Source organism: Psittacula echo, assembly GCF_963264785.1.
Source record: "Psittacula echo genome assembly, chromosome: 1".
NCBI classification, from domain to species: domain Eukaryota; kingdom Metazoa; phylum Chordata; class Aves; order Psittaciformes; family Psittacidae; genus Psittacula; species Psittacula echo.
The window spans coordinates 117,053,643-117,074,484 of record NC_137735.1 but is presented as its reverse complement, the minus strand read 5'-3'; the positions used below and the strand labels follow the sequence as shown (position 1 = coordinate 117,074,484).

Genomic DNA, 20,842 nt, shown 5'->3' with positions numbered 1-20,842 from the left:
ATTCAAGAGAGTACTATCCTGTGATCCAGGAAGGCTCTCCAGAGGTTGCTGTTAGGGGGCATAATGAAATGGGATAGATATAAGTATTACTACCTTTTTATAAGGATATGAAGCGGAAATTATTTGCCTCTTTCACTCCTCAAGCTGAGCCAAAGAAATTTCTATTGACATTTAAATAGCATTACAAAAAAATTACACAGCGTACCTGGGAACATGTACCTTTCTGCTGTGGTTACCTCCTTAGCCATACATACAGGCTTCAAGCATTATGGTAATATCATCAAGTGGGTCTCATCTCAAGGACTGTGTCTGTTCACATGCAGGGCTGCGAAAACCTTTAAAACCACTCCGAAATGTTGGAAAAGAAAAAAAAAACACACGGCTGAACATTTCAAAAGCTTAAACAATATATTTAATTTTTAATTTAATATTTAAGCAATAGCACTGTTGAAGAAACCTAGCCATGCTCAGTTATTAACTGTGTGATGTATTTAGCCTGAGATAAGAGCACACATGTGCTCAATTTAACTGCTGGCTGCCTTGCAGTTCTCCATCAGATATGCAAGACTTCCTGTTCACTCTCTCTCTCTTTTTTGGGTCAAGTGTTTGAAGCAAAGCCTAAGGGAAAACAGCAACGAAAACATTTTGTGTTCAACGAACAGACTTCTCCTTCATGAAGGGAGGCTAACACTAGCAGGTAACGTCCCTAAATGTCCCAGTATCAGGAGTTAGCTGAACATAATCATATTTTGCTATGGCAAATCCAGAATGAACCTCTGCAACAGTATTCAGGCAGGTGTGGGAAAGAAAAAGCAAATGTACAGCTTGTCATAGAGAGACTGAGAAACAGGAAAGCTGCCAAAAGGATGAGTAATCTGCATGGTTGTTTACTGTCACATCTGGATATTCAGTCTGCCAGGTGCTGAAGGAATCAGCTTGACTAGCCAATGCCTGCCACTCACAGGGAGCATTTTACTGTCACATTCAAGAATGTGTCAATAACAAAACAGGAAGTTTAGGCTGTTCTATACCAGGTGCCTCATGTGCCTGGGGACCAATGTCAACACACCTCACCTCTCTAGCACCATATCCACCATGTGCTTCCTTGAAAATCACTGAAAAGTCCAGAGGTTTTTCCTATTTTTATTTCACATTTCTTGTTTGCTCAGACTGCTGTTTTGATGGATGCCTTGGAACAAGAAGGTGTTATTCTGGCAAGTGGCTTCCCTTCTCTGAACAGAGCACTCCTACAACATGCCATTAACTCCACAGGTAGCACAGTGGTCCCACATGAGCATGTTGATTTCTTCATCTCTGTTTGCAGCTGTCTATCATGCTGGCAGAGTGAAGACTCGTATCTCCAGACAAGCAGGCATCACTCTGCGGCAGGGCACAGTTTGCTTGCTGGCGAGCTGCTGCAGAATCTACACCTGCAGAGGAAAAGCGAATGCCCTCCTTGTATGAGCAGGAAGGAGAGCCTGGTCAGTTTGGAGAAGACCATCATGTGAAAGGACGCTGAAGGCTGCATGCTATGGTGGATACAGGGCTGAAGAAATGGCTTGAGAGAAAGGAGCAGAGCCAATGTCTTATATTTCCTTCACCACCTCCTCAGAAATAAAGGTGAAGAGAATAGACTTTCTGTCTCCCACCACCATTATTACTGTTATAAAAGGAGCAGCAAAAGAAACTCCGTCTATTTTTCAGTGTTTCATGAGGAAAATTATAGTTGCACAGAGGGCACAACATCAGGGACATGGAGAAGAGGTTGCTGATCATGTTTAGGGGGCGGCAGGCACAGCTGAAATCAGGAAAGCCACTGAGTCCTCTCCTTTCCATGCTTCCCTCTACACTCATTGCTCTCTTGATGAGACATCAGCCCCCAGAGCAGGAAGTGAGGGTGGCCATTGGGGGGCTATGTTTCTTTCTGCAATATGTAATCAGAAAGTGGAAGGAGGTATGAGCATAATTCTTACCCACCAAGCCAGCTGCCTGCAATCTGTAATATAAAAGTGCCTGGCAATTCACCACTTGCCTGAATGAAATATCTTTCAAGACAAAAATGAAATCACAAGTCAAACGTAATTCCACGCAACAGAAAGAAGCATGTCCTAAAGTCACCACCCTGAGCAGGCTCACATAAATTTGGTGTTAAAGGGAATGCGATTGCTTGAATGAAACAGAGATCACTCAGATTACAGTTGCATGGGGCTTTTGTAATCCTGTAGCTGAGAATAGGAGCAGCTGAGAGAAGTGGATTTGTTCAGATGTAGCAACAGAAGGCTCAGGGAAGACTTTAGTGTTGCCTTCACTGCTTAAGGGATGATTTAAGGCAGATGAAGCTAAAGGCATCTTGGTGTTTCACAGAGAAAGGATGAGATATAACAATGCAAGTTGCAGCATGGGGTATTCCTCCATTAGATACTTGGAAAAAAAATTTAACAATTAGGGTGGTCAAATAATGGTACAGGGGACCAGAGAGGTTGCTTTTATGATGCTATCAATTAACATTTCATCACTACAAAAGCCTGTGAAGAGGACAGCATACCAGTATTTAAAGGTACCAGGGAAAGGTGGCACTTCCCTCTTTCTTTATCTCTGCCATTTTCAGAGGGTTCACTGTTTACCAGGTAGAATCATAGAATAGTTAGGGTTGGAAAGGACCTTAAGATCATCTCGTTCCAACCCCCCTGCCACGGGCAGGGACACCTCACACTAAACCATGTCACCCAAGGCCTCATCCAACCTGGCCTTGAACACCACCAAGGATGGAGCATTCACAACCTCCCTGGGCAACCCATTCCAGTGCCTCACCACCCTCACAGTAAAGAATTTCTTCTTTATATCCAATCTAAACTTCCCCTGTTTAAGTTTGAACCCGTTACCCCTTGTCCTGTCACTACAGTCCCTGATGAAGAGTCCTTCCCCAGCATCCCTATAGCCCCCCTTCAGATACTGGAAGGCTGCTATGAGGTCTCCACGCAGCCTTCTCTTCTCCAGGCTCAACAGCCCCAACTTTCTCAGCCTGTCTCCATATGGGAGGTGCTCCAGTCCCCTGATCATCCTCTTGGCCCTCCTCTGGACTTGTTCCAACAGTTCCATGTCCTTTTTATGTTGAGGACACCAGAACTGCACACAATACTCCAAGTGAGGTCTCACAAGAGCAGAGTAGAAGGGCAGGATCACCTCCTTCGACCTGCTGGTCACGCTCCTCTTGATGCAGCCCAGGATACGGTTGGCTTTCTGGGCTGCGAGTGCACACTGAAGCCAGCTCATGTTCGTTTTCTCATCAACCAACACCCCCAAGTCCTTCTCTGCAGGGCTGCTCTGAATCTCTTCTCTGCCCAACCTGTAGCCGTGCCTTGGATTGCTCCGACCCAGGTGTAGGACCTTGCACTTGTCATGGTTAAACTTCATAAGGTTGGCATCAGCCCACCTCACAAGCATGTCAAGGTCCCTCTGGATGGCATCCCTTCCCTCCGGCGTATCAACCGAACCACACAGCTTGGTGTCATCAGCAAACTTGCTGAGGGCGCACTCAATCCCACTGTCCATGTCACCGACAAAGATGTTGAACAAGACCGGTCCCAACACCGATCCCTGAGGGACACCACTCGTAGGATTTGCTAATTTATAGCATGCGGATGGTTGCCTTTGTAGGTACTCCAGGGGATCCAGGTAATTTTTCCTAGCATTCAAGTAGTTGTTTTTCGTGAGGTAGGTGCTACATGGTACAAGTATTAGTAGCCAAAATCAACAAGAGACATTAAGTACTGCATTTGAGAGTGCAGACCAGGGGAGAAGTAGTTGTGTACTATGTCGGAAATCATGTTTCTTTGTTAGAAGCATTTTACACGATGCTTTTAACGTGCATGATTCATGGATGTGCTTCATTATACAATAGTAATTCCTTAAAATAGTCACACCATAAAACTGATTTTGTTTTGGTTTTCTCCTCAGAAAGCACAAGACTCCTTGACATCTACCTCTTCCTGTTCAACGATTTCCTATTAATTACCAAAATCAAACGTCACAGAAAGGTAATAATGGATAGAGATATACATGGTTGTGGTTGTTATGGTTTTTAGCTTGGTAAATATTTTGAGTGTATTTTGGATGATTGATCTAATGATAAATACAAGATGTCTCATCAACATGAAGTACTGGTGATACCTCCTTAATAGAAAACCATAACACTGATTCAAAACCCTGCTTCTAGGCTCAGTATGTCACAGACACACTATGACAGGCAGAATTTACATTACAAGACCTTAATATTTGCCTGTTTGCCTGGTAGTGTTCTGACAGGCTGGATTCCTGTGGCTCAGAAAAGTTTCAAGGTTATGAGAAGATTTGTAATGCTCCTTCAAGACTCAGTTCAGCACCTGAGAAATTTTTATCCCAGAGGTATCAGAACTCTTGGGAAGAAGTAGAAAAAAAGAGGGGAGGCAGGAGAAAACAGGGACATGGAAGGCTGGCTTTGTTCTCAGCACTAACACAGTCTATTGGACGTCTCCTCTCTTTGCCTTGATTTCTCGTCATGGTTTAAAATGAAGGGAGTTCTATATATGATAAATATCTGTATTTAGCCACCAAAAAAGGGAGTGGATGACCTGATATTACTAAAGCTTCAGTGTAGGAGCGCATCTAGCTACTTTATTAAGCTGATGTAAATTAAGGCTAAGTGAACCTATGCTGATCTCAAGAACTTTGTACCTGATTTAAAGACTTGGGTTTTTCTTTAAAGAAGTAGGTGTTCTGCTTTTGTAGAAGATAGAGAACACGTGAAGTGAGAGATTCTAGACCAGCAGCACCATCCTTTAGCAACAGAGGGGGATGAAGGGAGCAGGGATTCAAGGGACCTGGTGCCCACAGGCAAGTCTCAAAGGGTTGCCCAACATACATATTTTGGGGAACCTTCTGTGAAGGGCTGCAACCCATGTGGAGCCCCAGCAAATCTGGCGCCCCCAGGCACTGTCTGCATCTATATGAGGGGAGATGGGGAAACACACCTCCAAGGAATGGAGAAAAAGTCCTGTTATTAAATCAGTGGGGGAGAAGGTGGAGAAAATAAGAGTTTTGAACACTTTTGTCTTCTGCCTGTGGACTCGTACTGTGTTTCTAATAAGGCTTTTTAGTACAAGGTGTGACGTAGAGCTCCAGGTACCAATGATTTTTCTGAGGTTCCTCAAGCAAGTAAGCTGTCTGAGTACCCTTGATAAGAGAAAGCACATAATTTAGGCCTGCTTAGTGCCTATACTTCATGAGCAGATGGCAGACAACCAGCTAAGCAACTTCATCTTCTATTCCCAGAAATACGGGAGCTCAGACACCAGTTTAACGCCTGTCTGTCCTTCCCTCACTCCTGAGCTGCAGTCTTTCATCAGAGAGGGTGGATTTTGCACTGTCCTAGACCAGCCCATCCCGCTAGACAGACTGATACTGAAAAATGTTGACCCCATCCATGTTACAGGTATGTGCCTATGTGCATTTGAACATCTTCATAAATACCACCTCAATGCATTGTGTATGTGACAGTATAAGGGTAAGATGATATTTGTCCACAAACTGCCCTCAGATGCCTGGGGTGCCTTAGCACTCTGGCTTCACAGCTTTTCTCCTACCATGAACTGCTTACACAGATGTTACATCCCATGTCCCCCTGCCTCTAACAGTGACTTTTACATACACACCAGATATCACCCATTCACCCTAAAGGAGGTAGTTAGACTCCAGTGACTTCTTTCTCACAAACCAAGTATTTCCTTGCCCTAACTGTCCTCACACTCTGTCAAACCTTGGGCGTCCTTCCCAAGCACACTTTCAATCCCATACTAGTTATGCAGCATTTTCTTCAGTTGTCCCATTGCATTGCTTTCCTGAGTGTCCTCGCATATGCACAGCAGCAATTCTCGAGGAGGCTGAAGGGATCTACCTCCTGTAGAAGTGGAAATCACTTACTGTATGTCAATGCGTCCTTGCTTAGAGACATCCAAATGCACTGCCAGGGGAAACCAGCTCCAGTAACTGCTGCTGTGCCCTTGGGTGAGGTATGGAGGAGGACTGACCTCCACAGAGAGTGACCAACCTCACCCTGACAAAACAACATCCCTGGAGTCACAAATCAGAGCTTGGGTGAGAGAGTAGGCATGAAACATCAGTTTTCCCTTTGGTCTGAGCCACTCATTCAGGCTCTCACACAGCCCAGCCTAACACTGCCCAGATCCCAGGAGCCTCCTATATCAAAAGGAAACAAGAGAAATCCAAATCTGCAGGCTCCAGGGCCTGTCAGCCATCCTAATCCTAAAGACTGAGAGGAAAAGTTCAAGGAGCTATAGTGCTCTGTAGAAAATCAGTAGATATGGAAAACAAACCTAGAGACTATAAAATTCATTAGAACTTTGAAATGTATTCAGCCAGAGTACTTAGTATTCAGCATCAATACCACCAGGAAATAAAGGTAGGTGATAAAAGGCAAATTACTAAAGATGAGATAAGGGGATGAACAGAGAATAATAACATTTTCTAGAAGGTGCTCCAGGCACTGTCTGTCTAACAAGTCTCCCTACCAACCCAGCAGAAATGAAGCAATTGCAGCAACCACCTCTCACCAAGGGAAGGGCAGCCTCACGATCCTGCCTAAGCCCAGAATAGATGCAAGGTTGATAGCTTCTAGGTGCTGTTGCGGGCAGTGCAGCCACCATCTGGTTTGTCCATACGGCCATACGTAACTGGCCATAAAAGCCATAATGGAGATGGGAATAAGATTTTTGGATTTTTTTCCAAGTCAGCATTTCCTGCACTCGGAAATTGCTAACCAAGGTCCCCATGATCCAGCAGCAGAATAGGCAAAGTTACCTGGCCACTGGCTACAGCCCTTCCCTGCACACAGGACCTCATTGCCTGACTTCTTTCCCACATATTCCTACCAGCTTTATTACAGTCTCTCTCTGTGAGTCTCTGTCTCTTTATGGCAATCTCTGTTACTTACCTGTAGTCTTGTAACATCTTGGAAGCTCCATCCTAATACAGAACTCCTTGGAGCAGGGTACAATAAAAATGGTGAGAAAAATGACTACAGGGAGGTTGCAGTTCAGATTTCCACCATTTTATGTAAAACAACAAGCAAAACTTTCAATGCCAATGGAAAATATCCCTTTGCAGGAAAAAATAAAAGTTTAAATATTATCAGGAACGTATGACCTTGGGGAACGCTGCCAATTCATTTGCAGTCTCAAGGAGAATTTTGCTATTGGTGACAGTAAAAGATTAGAACTGCTATTGGTGGCAGTTCTCAGAAATGGCAACATCTGACTTGTAGTGGTTGTAGTGACCCATCACATTAATCAAAAAAGAAATCCTGATCTTTGATCTAACATGTACTTTTGCATCCATTCTTTCGCTGAGGGTTGATCTCATTTTGGGAAAAAATGTACCTCAATACATACACGAGAAAAAACTATATATATTGCAATGTCATAGAACTACTCTTTTGGTAACGGGCAGGAGGATGACAATTATGTAGGATAATTCTAGTCCGAAGCCTGCTACGTATCAGTGGAGGGATAAGAGACATAATGGTGTCCTTAGAATCCTGGGAAGCCACCCTAAAGCAGAACTACTTGCAAATGCCAAAACCTTGTACAAGAGATTTACACTTACATGTAAAGTGTAAGAGTAGGAACCCATATCTGAAGCTCATAAGAGAAACATATTTTCTGATTAGGAAATCACTTTCCCTTTCACATTCGGCTGTGGATTTAAGATTTGGGGAGAATCCAAACCCATCATCATCAGCCCAAGTGCAGCCATTTCCCTACCTGGCAGCCACAGGTATTTCAAGTATGGACTTGTTTGAAATAAAATTAAAATGGTGCCTTTCTCTTAAATTTCTGATATTTGTTTGTCTTTAATTTCAGTTAAGATTTAGTCCACTTTGAGTGGAAATTTCTTTTAATGACCCTCAGCTAGACTCAAAAGCACCGTAGCTGTACAATAGTAAAATCATTAAAAGAAATGAAAGCAGGATTAGCTTTTGAAAATAACAAAGCCTCCTGCACAACAAAAAACTAACCCTATCAGGGTGCATTGCCCTATTAAGAATCATAAAATATGATTACATATATCATTTCTTCAATCATAATCAGACAATGGGATATAAAGTTGGACTGACAGCTGTACGAGGGAATTTCTATCACCTCTTCACATTTTTCCACAGTCTTCAGCCTGCGAAATGCTTTCCTAATACAGCATGAAAATAGGTACCATCAGTGCATAGCAGTCTTCTTGCTACAAGCTCAGACAGAGGCTGCTAAGGTAAGTAGCACACTATTTTTCTCTTCTCTAATTACACAACCACACTTTCCCTAGAAGAGGGTTGCAGCCTGAAAGCAGCCATGCTGTGATAACAATCTACTACAGCTGTGACATTGGACCAGAACCAAACCAAAACAAAATAACAACCCAGTGCTCTGGCTCACACATTTCTTACAGGATTTTTGCTGTTGAACACGCACCAATTTGCTATCAGGGCTGGCAGCAGGTCATGTTCTTGTTGAAAAACACTGTAATTTCTCATTAGTAAAAAATCAGGCATTTTTTGTGTCACAGAAATAAAGACAGTCAGCCCCTCCAGAGAAGTCAACACCAAAACACAACCCCCCAGCTTATAAGTGGTAGTACTCAGATCAGAAAACTGTACCACGCTCATCTATGCACAACACACATCTTGCAATTTCAGGTTGAACAGATGGTATGATTCATTCCCCTGTTACATAAGTTTAGCCCCATTTTCACACTCCACCACATTCTAGTAATAGTGCTGCATGTAACATCCGAAAGTGTGATAGACACTTCACAGAAGTATATTTTTTTTCTCCTGTAAGTTGAATTTCATTCTCTAGTGCCTAATGCACACAAATTTGACTACCAATAATACTAATTCTTAAGAATAAGTAACAGTAGACAGACTTTTTCAGAGAAAAGCAATGAGTGAATTCTTTCAATTTCCAAGTTTGTTGGTACTTGGAACAGGTATCTACTATAGGTATACATACTATAGATACCTACTCAAGAAGTCATTACCTTCTCCTATAATTGAAATATTACCTTTCCCTTCTAAAGCTGTCTTCACACTAGGTGGCTACCATCTTCTCAATGTCTCCCAGGTCCAGTTTATCAGAGAAGAGAGCTTTGCTGTGAAGGGTACTTTTCACTTGGGTGTGGTGGCATTACCCATTTTGTTGACGCAGGGTGCTCTAAGCCCTGGAAAGGGTAGATTTTCCAGCACTGGTTGAATGAAGTGAATTACTTCATTTCAGCTCCCAAGAAGCCAAACCTCAGCATGATCAATATCTATTTTAAAGAAACTTTGCTAGCCAAGATGAGCTCATGGGTTTAGCTGATGTGATTCTGCAAGGCACAAAGGAAGGTGATTTGGGTAAGATTGATGGGCTGGTCTAGATGACCTTTAAAGGCCCCTTCCAACCTGAACTACTGTATGATTCTATGATACTGCTGAGTAGTATACAGGGAGCTAAGTATACCTGAGGCAGACGAGTGTCTCAAGCTGGCTAAGCTCTATCAAAAGGGAGACAGCAATCTGAAGCCATACATGTCATATTCCCATTGACTCGTCCCAAGCAGAGGGCTGACTCTTAGATCTCCTGACTTTTGTGCAGTGCCTACCTTGGCTCCCAGCTCTCTTGAGAGGCTCAAGCTCACCCTGTCCACCTGCCTCTTGCTGCAATACTGCACTCTACCAACCGCATGGGGAGTACACAAGGTGCATTGAATGTTGATGCAGTGAATCCCATGCCCTATTCCCATCTCTTTCTCAGAGACCAAATATTCAGCAGACACATGAAAACACAGACCTGAAATACACTGCTGCTGCTCATCCCACCCATACCACTATCCTGCCTTCCGTTGTCTATCCCCATCTCCCACTCTTCTCCCTGAGCCTTGAAAAGCTCAACAGCTTAAATCCTGATTCCTGTGAGCCCAGTACTGCCTGGCAAAGCGCTGTGCAACCACCACCACACTGCACATCAGACCTCCTCTGCCAGAAGCTCCAGAGGGCTCAGAGCAACCACCCCATATCAAACATAGGTTCTGTGCTCTGCCAGGCACATGCAGACTCTTCCATGTCCTCTGCTGGGACCCCTTAGACCTGTAGGTCATCCAACTTATCTCTAGCTTTCTGTTTTTCTGAGTGATGTTTTTAACTCATTCAGGGTATAAACATACACAAAAACCAACCAAATAGGTCAATACAAAATGTATGTATCCCAGCATAGCCTGAAGTATGAGGCTGCCCCTTTCCATGTGTTTCTACTCTTTGCATCAAAGCTTAGTGTCTCTGCATGCATTACAGCAGGAGAGCAGCTCCTGACTAAGCAAAATAAAAACCCTGGGACGGAAGAAGCACAGCTAGACCTTAAGCCTATATTGCTGCCAACTAATTTGTAATGTCTAATCACAGCAATTCAGAGACAACTTAGCTTCTGTGACCCAGACCATCTGGACTAGCACAGAGAGAAGGAAGTTGCGGTCTTTAAATCCATCTCTCCAGCCATCACCCCCTGCTCTCATACCTTGATGACAGCACATACAGAGCTGAATGCTGTCAGCGTGATGCTAGAAACTGAAATTCATGTGGCAGCACATGATAGATCTCAGAGGGGAACAGAATTTGTGATGCTGATAGCACTGGGGCCATCTTAATCAGAGGAACAGGAAGCTCAAACTGCAGGGGCAGCGTTAAGCTAATAAATATTACACAAAAAAGAGTGAAATAGCCTGCAGCAAGCTTCACCATTACAAGCAAACAGAGCATTAAACCCCTACCTTCCAACCAAAAAGGAAACAAACCCTCACTGTAAATCCCTGGCCCCAGACACTGACTCCAGCAATGTGTAGTGACCTGAGCAACTGGGAGCCTTGGTTCTGAGAGAATTCATGTTCAGTTCAGGAATCATGAGCATGTGCCTTGAAGAAAGGCCAAATAAAACTCTGGTGGTTTATTTGTTTCAATTACTAGAACTTTTTTCTATTATCTTGGTTAACAACTTATTTTTTCGCGCTACAGAAAACATGGATGTCACAGATAGAAACAGCAATCTCCAATTACTCCATGCAACATGAAATCAAGAAAAGCACCACTTCTTGCCTCCCAGCTGAATCCTCTGGAATTCAATAATGTCAGCACAGCACCGACAGAGGCAGTGGAAGACTATTGTGGTGATAATATGTGGTGATAATATTGTGGTGATATTGTGTTATACCTTCCAGGATGCCTTAAGTTTCTGAAGCTAACAGATTTCTGACTTGACTAGGCAGGTGTAAGGTGTTTTGATCACAGAATGTAGAGATAAACTGAAGGAGGGAAATGTGCCTTGCAGTTAAGTGTGTCACCCTTAGAGGCTCCTTTGCTTCAACTAGGGTAAGGCTCTTGCCATCCAGGAGAGCTTTGATACAGCTTGTCATTTCCTAGAAAGCAGGACAGTGGAAACACCTATGTTGGTGAGGAGAATACCTTCACGAGAAAAGTCTAGAAAGGTTATTTTGAGAGCATTCACACTGTATTAACAAATTTCATTAAATTAATACTGTGTAGCCGTAGCTGCTGACAGTTATGCCTCTCTACCTACTGAATTATAATATCACAAGATGTTTTTGCATTAACTTGAGCATGAGATCAGTGAAAGCATATGTTGTGTTGACTCCATTAATTTTTTAAATGAGATTATTTAAGTTTCTTTGGAAAAAGTCATAATTACATATAACATTCAGTTAAACCAGAGATGCTACTGGATACATAAAAAAGAAAGAAGTGCAACGATGCCCTGCTTTATTTGCATTTTTTTTACCTGAGGTTTTTCACCACTTTATTAACAGCAGATCTGTCATTATGCATTTTTTTCATACTCACTGCAGCCTTTTAAGTTCGCTTCAGAAACTTGAGTGTTCCTTTTGCATTAAGCCATTCAATACATCACTGCTATTTCAGATCTATGGTCCACATAGCAGAAGTGTGCCCATTAGTCACTTTATTTTCCCCTCTTTCTGAGGTACTGGGAGAGACCCACACAACAGCCTGAAACTACTTGCCACAACATTTGTGCAGGTTACTACCATGGATGAAGGGTGCTCTCACCAGGTTAGCCTTGGCTAATCTCCTGATATTAGCCATGATCAAGAGAGAAAGGAAGACTTCCCTAAAGCCAGTCCTAGTGACTGTCAATTTTCCCTCTTTCTGTCCCAAATCAACCAGTCTCCTCAGCAGGAAAGTTATCCATTAGAATATCCTCTCAGAGTCAGAAATTACTTCAAGGGGAATGGAATAGAGAAGACTTGCAGATGAGGGCTATGCTGAACAACACAATCGTGCAATCCCAATTGTTCACAATATTAACAGGGGAGCCAGCATTCACCTCTACACCACAACTGAATTAGTGATGAGTTTGAGTGTTGCTTCTAATCCCACTCCTCCCCAGCAACACCCACGTGGATGTGGCTGTACATTTTACCCACTGGTTCACCAGTACATACAAGCTACTGTCTGGAGACTATATATATATGTATGTACTCACCTGGTTGAGTACTCTCCAGATGCAGCCTAAGGCCACTGCGGTACACATCCCTGTGCTTTTCCCTGTACCTGCGGTATGCAAGTTCTTGTCACAGCTTCCTGGGAAAGGAACAGCCACTCAGGCTCCGTGCCAAGCAGTGAATGTGTAAGGCAGGACAGCAAAACAGTGGAGACAGCAGATCTGCTGCAGGGCTCCATACAATCTGCAAACACTTAGCCACAACTTGGCTTACACAGCTGTGCTCAATCTCCCTGATCCCAAGCCCAGCTTCACACTGCATCACACCCTCCCCCTTCCACTACTAGTGCCTCACCAGAACCTCACAGTACCTTGAAACATAGGCTGTCTTCAGGGAGACACAAGCTCAACAGGCCCTTCTGTGGTCTGAAGACAAAGATGCCTCAGGCAGAAATTAACTTCCCAACTCAAAGTTGGGAAGGAAACCTCTTTTCTCCATCTTTTTTCCACTGTCCATACAGAGCCGCAAGGAAGATCTGCTTCAATAGTTAAACATAGGTTTTTGTGAATGCCCCACAATTCAATAGTGGCTTTGTTACGGAACTGGTCTCACACACATCAATCACCTGGCTTCTCTGCAATACAGTTCCACCCTGAAAGACGTTTCCATCTCACAAACGAGCCCTTCATTAGTCTAAAAAAATAAAACAAGAGCTACTTCTGAGTCCTCCAGTTATGCCAATTGTCCAACTGCATTGAATGCAATGTCTGAACACAGACAGTGACTTGAATGCAGGATACTCAGCAGCCTTTTGCAGTTACTGGGAATGGAAAAACTACTCTGAATTTAACCTCTGAGGAAACGTTTTTGAAACACAGCCATTATCACTGCCTCCTCAAGAACGTGAAAACTTTTCTTGCATCTCCCCACAAGTCTAAGAAACTGAGCATTCGGCTTGTTCTTAGATGTGTGGCTTCCCAACAGAGCATTTGTAAAATGATATATCCTCCATTTCAAAGCAACTTTGCTATCTTGAAATGGGGCAAGGTAGTTCTGAATGACAAAACTGGTCTATTAGAAAGGTCTAATTTTTCTCTTTTTTTTTATTGTCGTTAGTCATTCCTTTAACAGGTTAGAAAACAAAAAACCCAAAACATTTCAGTAACATTTCATCATAGTTTATACAGAACTGGTTGATGCATGGTGTCATCTCCTTATCCAAATCCACAGCCGCTTTTCCATATCGCAGTTCAGGAATTACAGTGCACACTGGACTATATTCTTTCACAATGTAAGGCACAACTACATGATCACAAGTAGTAAACACACACACTGAAAGTAGAACTTAAGAAAATGGAACTTCAAATAAAAAAAAAACCAAAACCAAAACACACTCATGCAAAAAATCTACATACACCTACCAAGATGGTATGATCCAGTTTAAAAGAAGTGCAGTACTCTGTAGGTAAAACTGCAACATAAGGCTATTATAATACATTACGTCTAAATACTGGGTAAGAACTTAAAACTTTTCCCATTTATATTTTATGCAATCATACAGAAATCAAGTTGTATGAGCAATATTCACATCTGCAATAATAAACTGATCATTAAAATTGAGAAAAGAGGCAAACAAGACAATGTAATTTGTGGCACGCATCCATTACAGTACTGAAGAAAAAACAAGACTAAACTAATGGTACATTTGGTGAATGACAAAGCTGCATACAAAATTGCTTACACCCAGCAGACCATAATTATGACAGCTTCAGGTTATGATTTATTTCCTGTCCAGCAGCTGAAGTTTGCAGGATTTGAACTACAGAAGTTAAAAGAATACAGAGTTTACAGTAACTTGAAACAATGGAATACTTTCAAACACATTAAATGAAGAGACTTCGTTCCTTTTTGGTGATAAACATTTGCAATTTTGGCATCCACTATAACTTGTACATAATGTGACAGTGAGCAAACCTTATTAAACTTACCTAATGTTTGAATTTCACACTGAGAGGTAGTTTAAATGAAATCTGATGTAATGGCATCAAATGGTGGGGGGGTTTATGATTTTTTTTTTTTTTTTTTGGTGACTTTTTCTCTTTTTCTTACAAAAGTGACAAAACCTATACAAGCAGCATTTTGGACACATCACTATAAAAAGTTCCGGTATTTGCTAACCCAGCAAGATGTTCTTTCAAACATCCCTTTGGTGCCCAGAATCAAGCTATAGTGTGATACAGAGTACTTTGCCATAACGCCACCAGCAGGAGCCTGGACCTGCCAGCACTGGCCTGTTGACATATAACGATGAACACTCTTTCCGAGCCCTCTTCACCCAAGAAAGGCAGGAAATATAGATGAATGCAGTTTTAGTTTAGGTCATAGGGGGAGGAAAAATTGGAAAACACGCCTACCGGGATTCTGCTTTCATAGTAACATTGATCTAAAAGGGTTAGCAGGGCTTCAGTAATCTTCAAATGAGCAGATGCTCCTGTATCTGTTGCACAGTGAGTGCATAGTGTGTGGTGAGCTACAGACAAAAGGCAGAGTTTATTACCTTAACTAGTACCTATCCTTTCATTACTGTGATCTTAAGTGGCATCTAATGTTCTCTAAAGATGTAAACCTCTTTATTCAGTGCCCCTTAAAAAAACAGAAAAAATCCAATCCAAAACTGAGTTTCTGTGGCAAGGACTTCACTATCCAGTTATTGCTGGGTCTGAAAAGTACACCATTTAGTGCTTTTGGAAAGCCCGTGGTTGGACAACAATTGTAAACTTATCCTAGAAGGGATGCTGAGGTCAAGACTTCAAAAGTTAAGAAGTGGACAACTGGAAAGACCCTTAAAAATACACAAGATTCACGTTTTCTCATTTAATAATCTTAAAATGAAGCTATACAAAGACAACGTGTGCGTGATTACATGGGTTTTTCTGTTAATGTGCTCTCAGATGACGATCATGATTTTGGTACAAAGAAATTACAAGTGCAATTCTCCTTACATAGCAAGGGGCCAAATGTAATACAGTGAGAAGTCCAGCTGAAGACAAACTTTCTGTTCATTGATTACAGCTCACACATGCAATGTAAAGTATGCCATTCCACCTACTGTAGATTATATTCAGTTAGACAGCAAAAAGTGCATAGTGCAAATGACAGTGTTGTTTCCTAGTCCTCCAAGAATATGAGAGTGGGAGGGGTGGTACTTGGAGGAGTAATTTATCAGTTTCCACATACTCAAACCATTATACCATTCTTCTTGGCATAGCTTATATTCTATTTGAACTTAAGCTCCAGCAGTTTTCTATCTGCCACTACATACTGGTCATAATAAGTTATAAAGTTTTCCAACAAGCATTTGTTTTCATTTGATGTTTAACTGACATTAAACAATCCAGAAAAGTACCTGAGTTTTCCAGGTCCCTTCTTTAGGAATGTCACTTCTCTTACATCTAGCATTAAAGAATCAATTGTTCTTGCTCATGTAATACAAACACAGCAAGGTTACTTCATGCTTCTGCTCCCAAAACCCTTCTTGCTTCACTAAGAAAGCTTTTCCAGTGAGGATTCACAAATAATCTTAATCGTCCCAGAACCAACAAAAATAGTTATTCGTTGTTCTTGAGTACCTAGTGCTCCACACCTTGGCAACTTGGTTATTTGACGCCTTCCAAATAAAGAGGGATAAACCTGCACTGTACCCTAGAGCCTTGGACTCTTGTGCCAGAGAGTAAAACCAGCTGAAAAATGAGACCCTGCTAAACCTCTTTCTTGCCTCTGCTGGAAACTGCAGCTGAAAATTCCTTTTGTCTCTTCATCTGCAGAGAGCAACTTTTCCTACTGTGACTCATTAATTTTATCCTTTCTGTTCAACCTCTCCAGAAAGGGGAAGATTATTGTAGGGAATACATGAGGAGAAGAAATAAATAACAGTAAACACATCCAGCTAAGATCAAAAGCCTGCCACTGATCTCTGCAAAGCTACCTGCCTGCAGAGGGGTTACAGGACATAAGTATGAATTGCTGACCTGAGGTGGGAGTAGGACTGTATGACTGGCATTCTGGAGGCAACAACGCAAGGGATTGTGGCTCTTTCACCAGGAAGAGATATGAAGTCTCCAGGAAGTTCAAGAGCTTTTCCCACCCTTAACAAGACCCTTTACACTTTTTGGATTACCTCAGTAGCTTGTCTCAGCCCATGTAGCAGCTGGCCTCTCATATTCTGCTTCCCCAGCACTTCTGAATGTGGATGAAGTGTCTTGCAGAGGGGAGAGTTTCAGGAAAAAATCCCACACTTCACTGTCCCATTCCTGATGCCATGGTAGTGCCTAGCAATCAAAGGCAGCTTGATGATACCACACACCTACTGGTTCGTGCACTGGTTTTACTGTTATTTCCACCTCTTGCTCTATAATGGCCTCTCCTCAGTGAATGAGAGCAATCTGGTTCTTTCTAGAGGCTGTTGAAACACACCACCATGTGTTCTCCAGTTCCAAGACTAATCTCTTCTGACATTTTATTAGTTTTTCCCTCTGTCCCTGTGTCTGTGGTCTAACAAAAACCAGTACATTAAACTATTCTGTCTGGAATCCTTTAACACAGCATGGTAAAAATTACCAGGCTTTTTATTAGGTTTTCCTATTATTAATATTTCAAAGCAGTGCAATAAAACACCTACGTACCTACTGATACATGCCCATCAAATCAGTCAGACTCTGCAAGCAGATTTATAAATACAAAGCTTTTCACCTTCTAGGTTCCCTTATTTAGTATCTTACAGTAATTTTACAGAGCTTGAACAAAATTTCCAACCTGATATTGAGGCCAAGAGCATTACAGGGTCTAGTATACCATCAACTTGTCAACAGATACAGACCAGCACTAAGAACCCTTAGGAGGATTCATATGCTCTTAGAAGGAGCATAAGATTCAGCAATGAAATCGTAAATTCACTCCATTTAAAAACTGTAGCAATCCTGACTTATTGCTGCAGACTCAAAGCTCAAACATGAAAGCTCCTACCCCTGTTCTAGGTACTAGTTACCCCTGTTTCTACCCACTGTTCCTTCAGGTTTTAACAATCCCTCTTTTTACAAGTGTGTATTTGGAAAGCATTTCCATTCCCTCAAAAAGTTGGTCATATAAACTTATCAGCAAAAAGCAATCTGCAGAAATCAAGCTGGTTTCGCCCCTGAAGCTGAGGAGCTCCAGACCGAGGTCTGATTTGCAGTCAGCCAACCACACTGCCTCAGCAGCCAGCTGAGTGAGGTGACTCTGCTTGTCTTTACATAAAGGCATCTCAAAAGGCTGAATTAAGAACAAGCCTACTAGAGCTTCTACCACTTCCTTTGTACTGCAGAGCTCTCTCTTCATCTCTCACACATTCTCATTCAGAAGCAAAATGCCTGAACATAAGTGAGCCTTTTAACCATTTTCCTAGCTCCCCACGAAAGATTTCCATCTTCCTGTCTCATGTGTTTTGTCCCTGTGAAGTCACAAGAAGCTTTTCTCTTCCCTCTCCAAATCCTTTCTGCGCCACGTGGTCATCCTTCATCCTGAAAGCAGCACAAGGCTCTCTGTGTTACCCAACAGGACAGAGCACATCTACACTGGAGCACGACTGTCACTTCTTTTCCCATGTTCCTGAAGCCACATGTCAGACAAAGAAAGGCTTGAAGGCAAACTCTTCAGATTCTCCCAATAAATAAATATACAGAAAAAACAATTCCCAGAGCAGAGAATCTGTTCATATGTTCTATTCAAAAGATTCTTATGACAAACTGTTACACTGATGAGGAGAAACAGTGAGTCCAGGGGCTGTTCATATGGAATCATTGCAGCAATTTTTTCTTTTTAGCAAGCAACTCTCAAGTTCGAACCAGAAAAGCAGATCAGTATTTCACATAAACCACAACAGTATCCCAAACTCTTCTGTAGTGAGGAGAACCAGTTATGTAATACAGCTGGCTTTTGGGAAATAAGAATTTAATGTTAAGAAAACTTCTTGAGGAAGACTCCTTTAGGCTGCAAATGTAGAACTAGACAGGTAAACTAAGAAGAGACATGAAACATGTAGATCACTACTTCTGGAGAAGAGGGATTAAGAAGTTTTTTCACTGAAGAGTTTATCAGGACTAGGCTTTTTCCATCAGAGACTCTTCTTCATTCACATACAGAGCTGTCAATAGATAAAAGCAAATGAACCTGCCTAATGATGGCTGAGCTTACATTGTTGTGACAGAATTTGGTTCCTTACCTCCAGCAATAAGTAGAGGAATCAGAATACAGTCTTTTTCTCTAAACAGCTGGCTAAATTTTGTAGGACGGCTGAGGTGTGGGGAACTTACTAGAGTATTTAAGACAAACAGTCCCTAAATATTGGAAGGCATAACCCCTGCTCACAAGAAATAACTTTAATGATTTTAAAATACCAGACACAAAGGGAAGAAAGAGACAGGCAGGCAAGAATGAACAGGTGTAAATAAAATCACAACAAAAAAGAAGTTTGGAGCCTTCATGAACTCTACAAGGAACCTGTGTTGCAATTACAGTAAAGAAAGTATGAATAAATACCTAAAGACGCATATATTGCCCTCTTCTTTAGAGCTGTTCGTCTATAACTAAGCTAGTAACAGGAGATTCACACCACTGTTCTGAGCAGACTGTCATGTAACTAACGTAACATTTAAAACCCACTGGTAATAGGATGAGATGGAGCACAAAACTGAGGTTTGTTAGGTGTAGCAGGAGTTCAGTGTCTTCCACTAAAAGTTGAGGAAGGGACAGAAGAAAAGGTCAGACATCTGCAGAAGTCTCAAAGACTTTTTCTTAGTAGGATACCTAGCATGGAAGGTCTGTATGTCCCTTAGAACCTCAAGGACCTCCCAAGGCTTCCACAGTAAGGGCAAAGGGAGATATGCGCTATAGGCTACTGCCAACATTGTTTGTTTGCTTTTTAAAGCCCACATATAAGGGTTTCTGGAATATTAAAATCCATCAAACAAATATGTAAAAGTGAAATCAAACAATACAGGATGGAATATTGTAATTTATCATTTAATATTCCTGCAATGCCCACTAAACTCTGTCTCATCGTTGGTTCACATGTACTTTCTCTCAGACACACACACACACAGACTATGCAATACAGTATGTGTAAAGATGTTCCAGTAACCAAGCACTGCAGTTGGATAAGGACTCAGGCGCTGATACTACAAGTTCTAAGTGAGCAAATAAAACCAAGCTGGAGTTGAGTCCAGCCATTACCCTCACTGTGCAGTTCAAACCTTAGAGAGAAAAGTCTAAGAACCAAAGAGATAGAAAGAAAACAAAATCACAAGGGGTTATAAAGAACATCAGATATGCAATTAAATGCAATAATTAGTTATGCTTTTTTTACAGCAACATTTGATACATAAAATCCTCACAAATTTTTGCATCTTCCTTTTTCTTTGAAGGAAACAAGAATAAACTACAATATCACATAAAAGCTGTTTCTCTTGAACAAAAAAATAAAAGATAAAAAAATACATTGTTACTCCTCTGTTTAAACTTTATTTACAAATAACTGGATATTTCTAATCTAGACATAGAAGCTCTTTCCAGGATAAATGGCAATAAGCTATGGATGATCTGAGCCCATGTCTCACAAAAAATACAATAGTTTTACTTGGTATCGATAAACATTTTAAAATATACTAAATTTTGCCAAGTGTTACAATCATTGTCCAAACTGAATAGTAGTCTGAGTGCTGAACGAAGTGCATTGACAGAAATTGTAAATTCTAGTGTAACATTTCTTTGTCACTCGCGATAGCCAGTTATCCTTGCAAGTCATTAAAGCAAGTATCACAGACTCTGACAGGCTTCTTAGAAGAAGGAGTTAAGGCATTCTTTGCTGAGCACTCAGCACAAAAGATATTTCCACACTGTCTACAGTGATGCTGCGAAAGAGAAAAAACATAAATGCAGAACATGAATGCATCGACCACCAACAGAGATCACTATCATGTCAAGTATCATGTTTTAGAAGTTAGTTTGACTACTTAAATAGTAGTTACATGGCACACGGAAGGGCACAGGAGTAAATTCTTTCTAAAGGGTATTGGAGTAAAATATCCAGAAGCACTTCACTAAGTCAGGAGACTATACCAGTTTTGGAAATAAACTGATTCAAGCTCATCCTCCTCTTAAATTTATCCTCTTGGACTTGTTCTGGTCACATAAAACATGTTCTTACATGTAACTATCTACTCTCACATTGAAAAGCATCCTTGAATCAAAGGATCCAGCA

The 20,842-nt window shown here is 41.6% G+C and overlaps 2 protein-coding genes across 4 annotated transcripts in view; one reads left to right on the top strand and one right to left on the bottom strand.

Moving 5' to 3' along the window:
- Positions 1–11,197, top strand: part of PLEKHG7 (pleckstrin homology and RhoGEF domain containing G7) — a gene marked incomplete at both ends in the record, with an annotated part of 32,404 nt that extends 21,207 nt beyond the window's left edge. Inside the window, 5 exons of the mRNA XM_080610072.1 lie at positions 604–697; positions 3,958–4,037; positions 5,311–5,470; positions 8,216–8,313; positions 11,087–11,197. Of these exons, the coding sequence (XP_080466198.1) occupies positions 604–697; positions 3,958–4,037; positions 5,311–5,470; positions 8,216–8,313; positions 11,087–11,197 (543 nt within the window). The remainder of the gene's footprint in view (positions 1–603; positions 698–3,957; positions 4,038–5,310; positions 5,471–8,215; positions 8,314–11,086) is intronic.
- A 2,398-nt stretch (positions 11,198–13,595) lies between these two features.
- Positions 13,596–20,842, bottom strand: part of EEA1 (early endosome antigen 1) — a 76,131-nt gene continuing 68,884 nt past the window's right edge. For all 3 annotated transcript variants that reach the window (XM_080639116.1, XM_080639117.1, XM_080639118.1), the window contains one exon: positions 13,596–20,492. In XM_080639116.1, the coding sequence (XP_080495242.1) occupies positions 20,370–20,492 (123 nt within the window). In that variant the 3' untranslated portion in view covers positions 13,596–20,369. The remainder of the gene's footprint in view (positions 20,493–20,842) is intronic.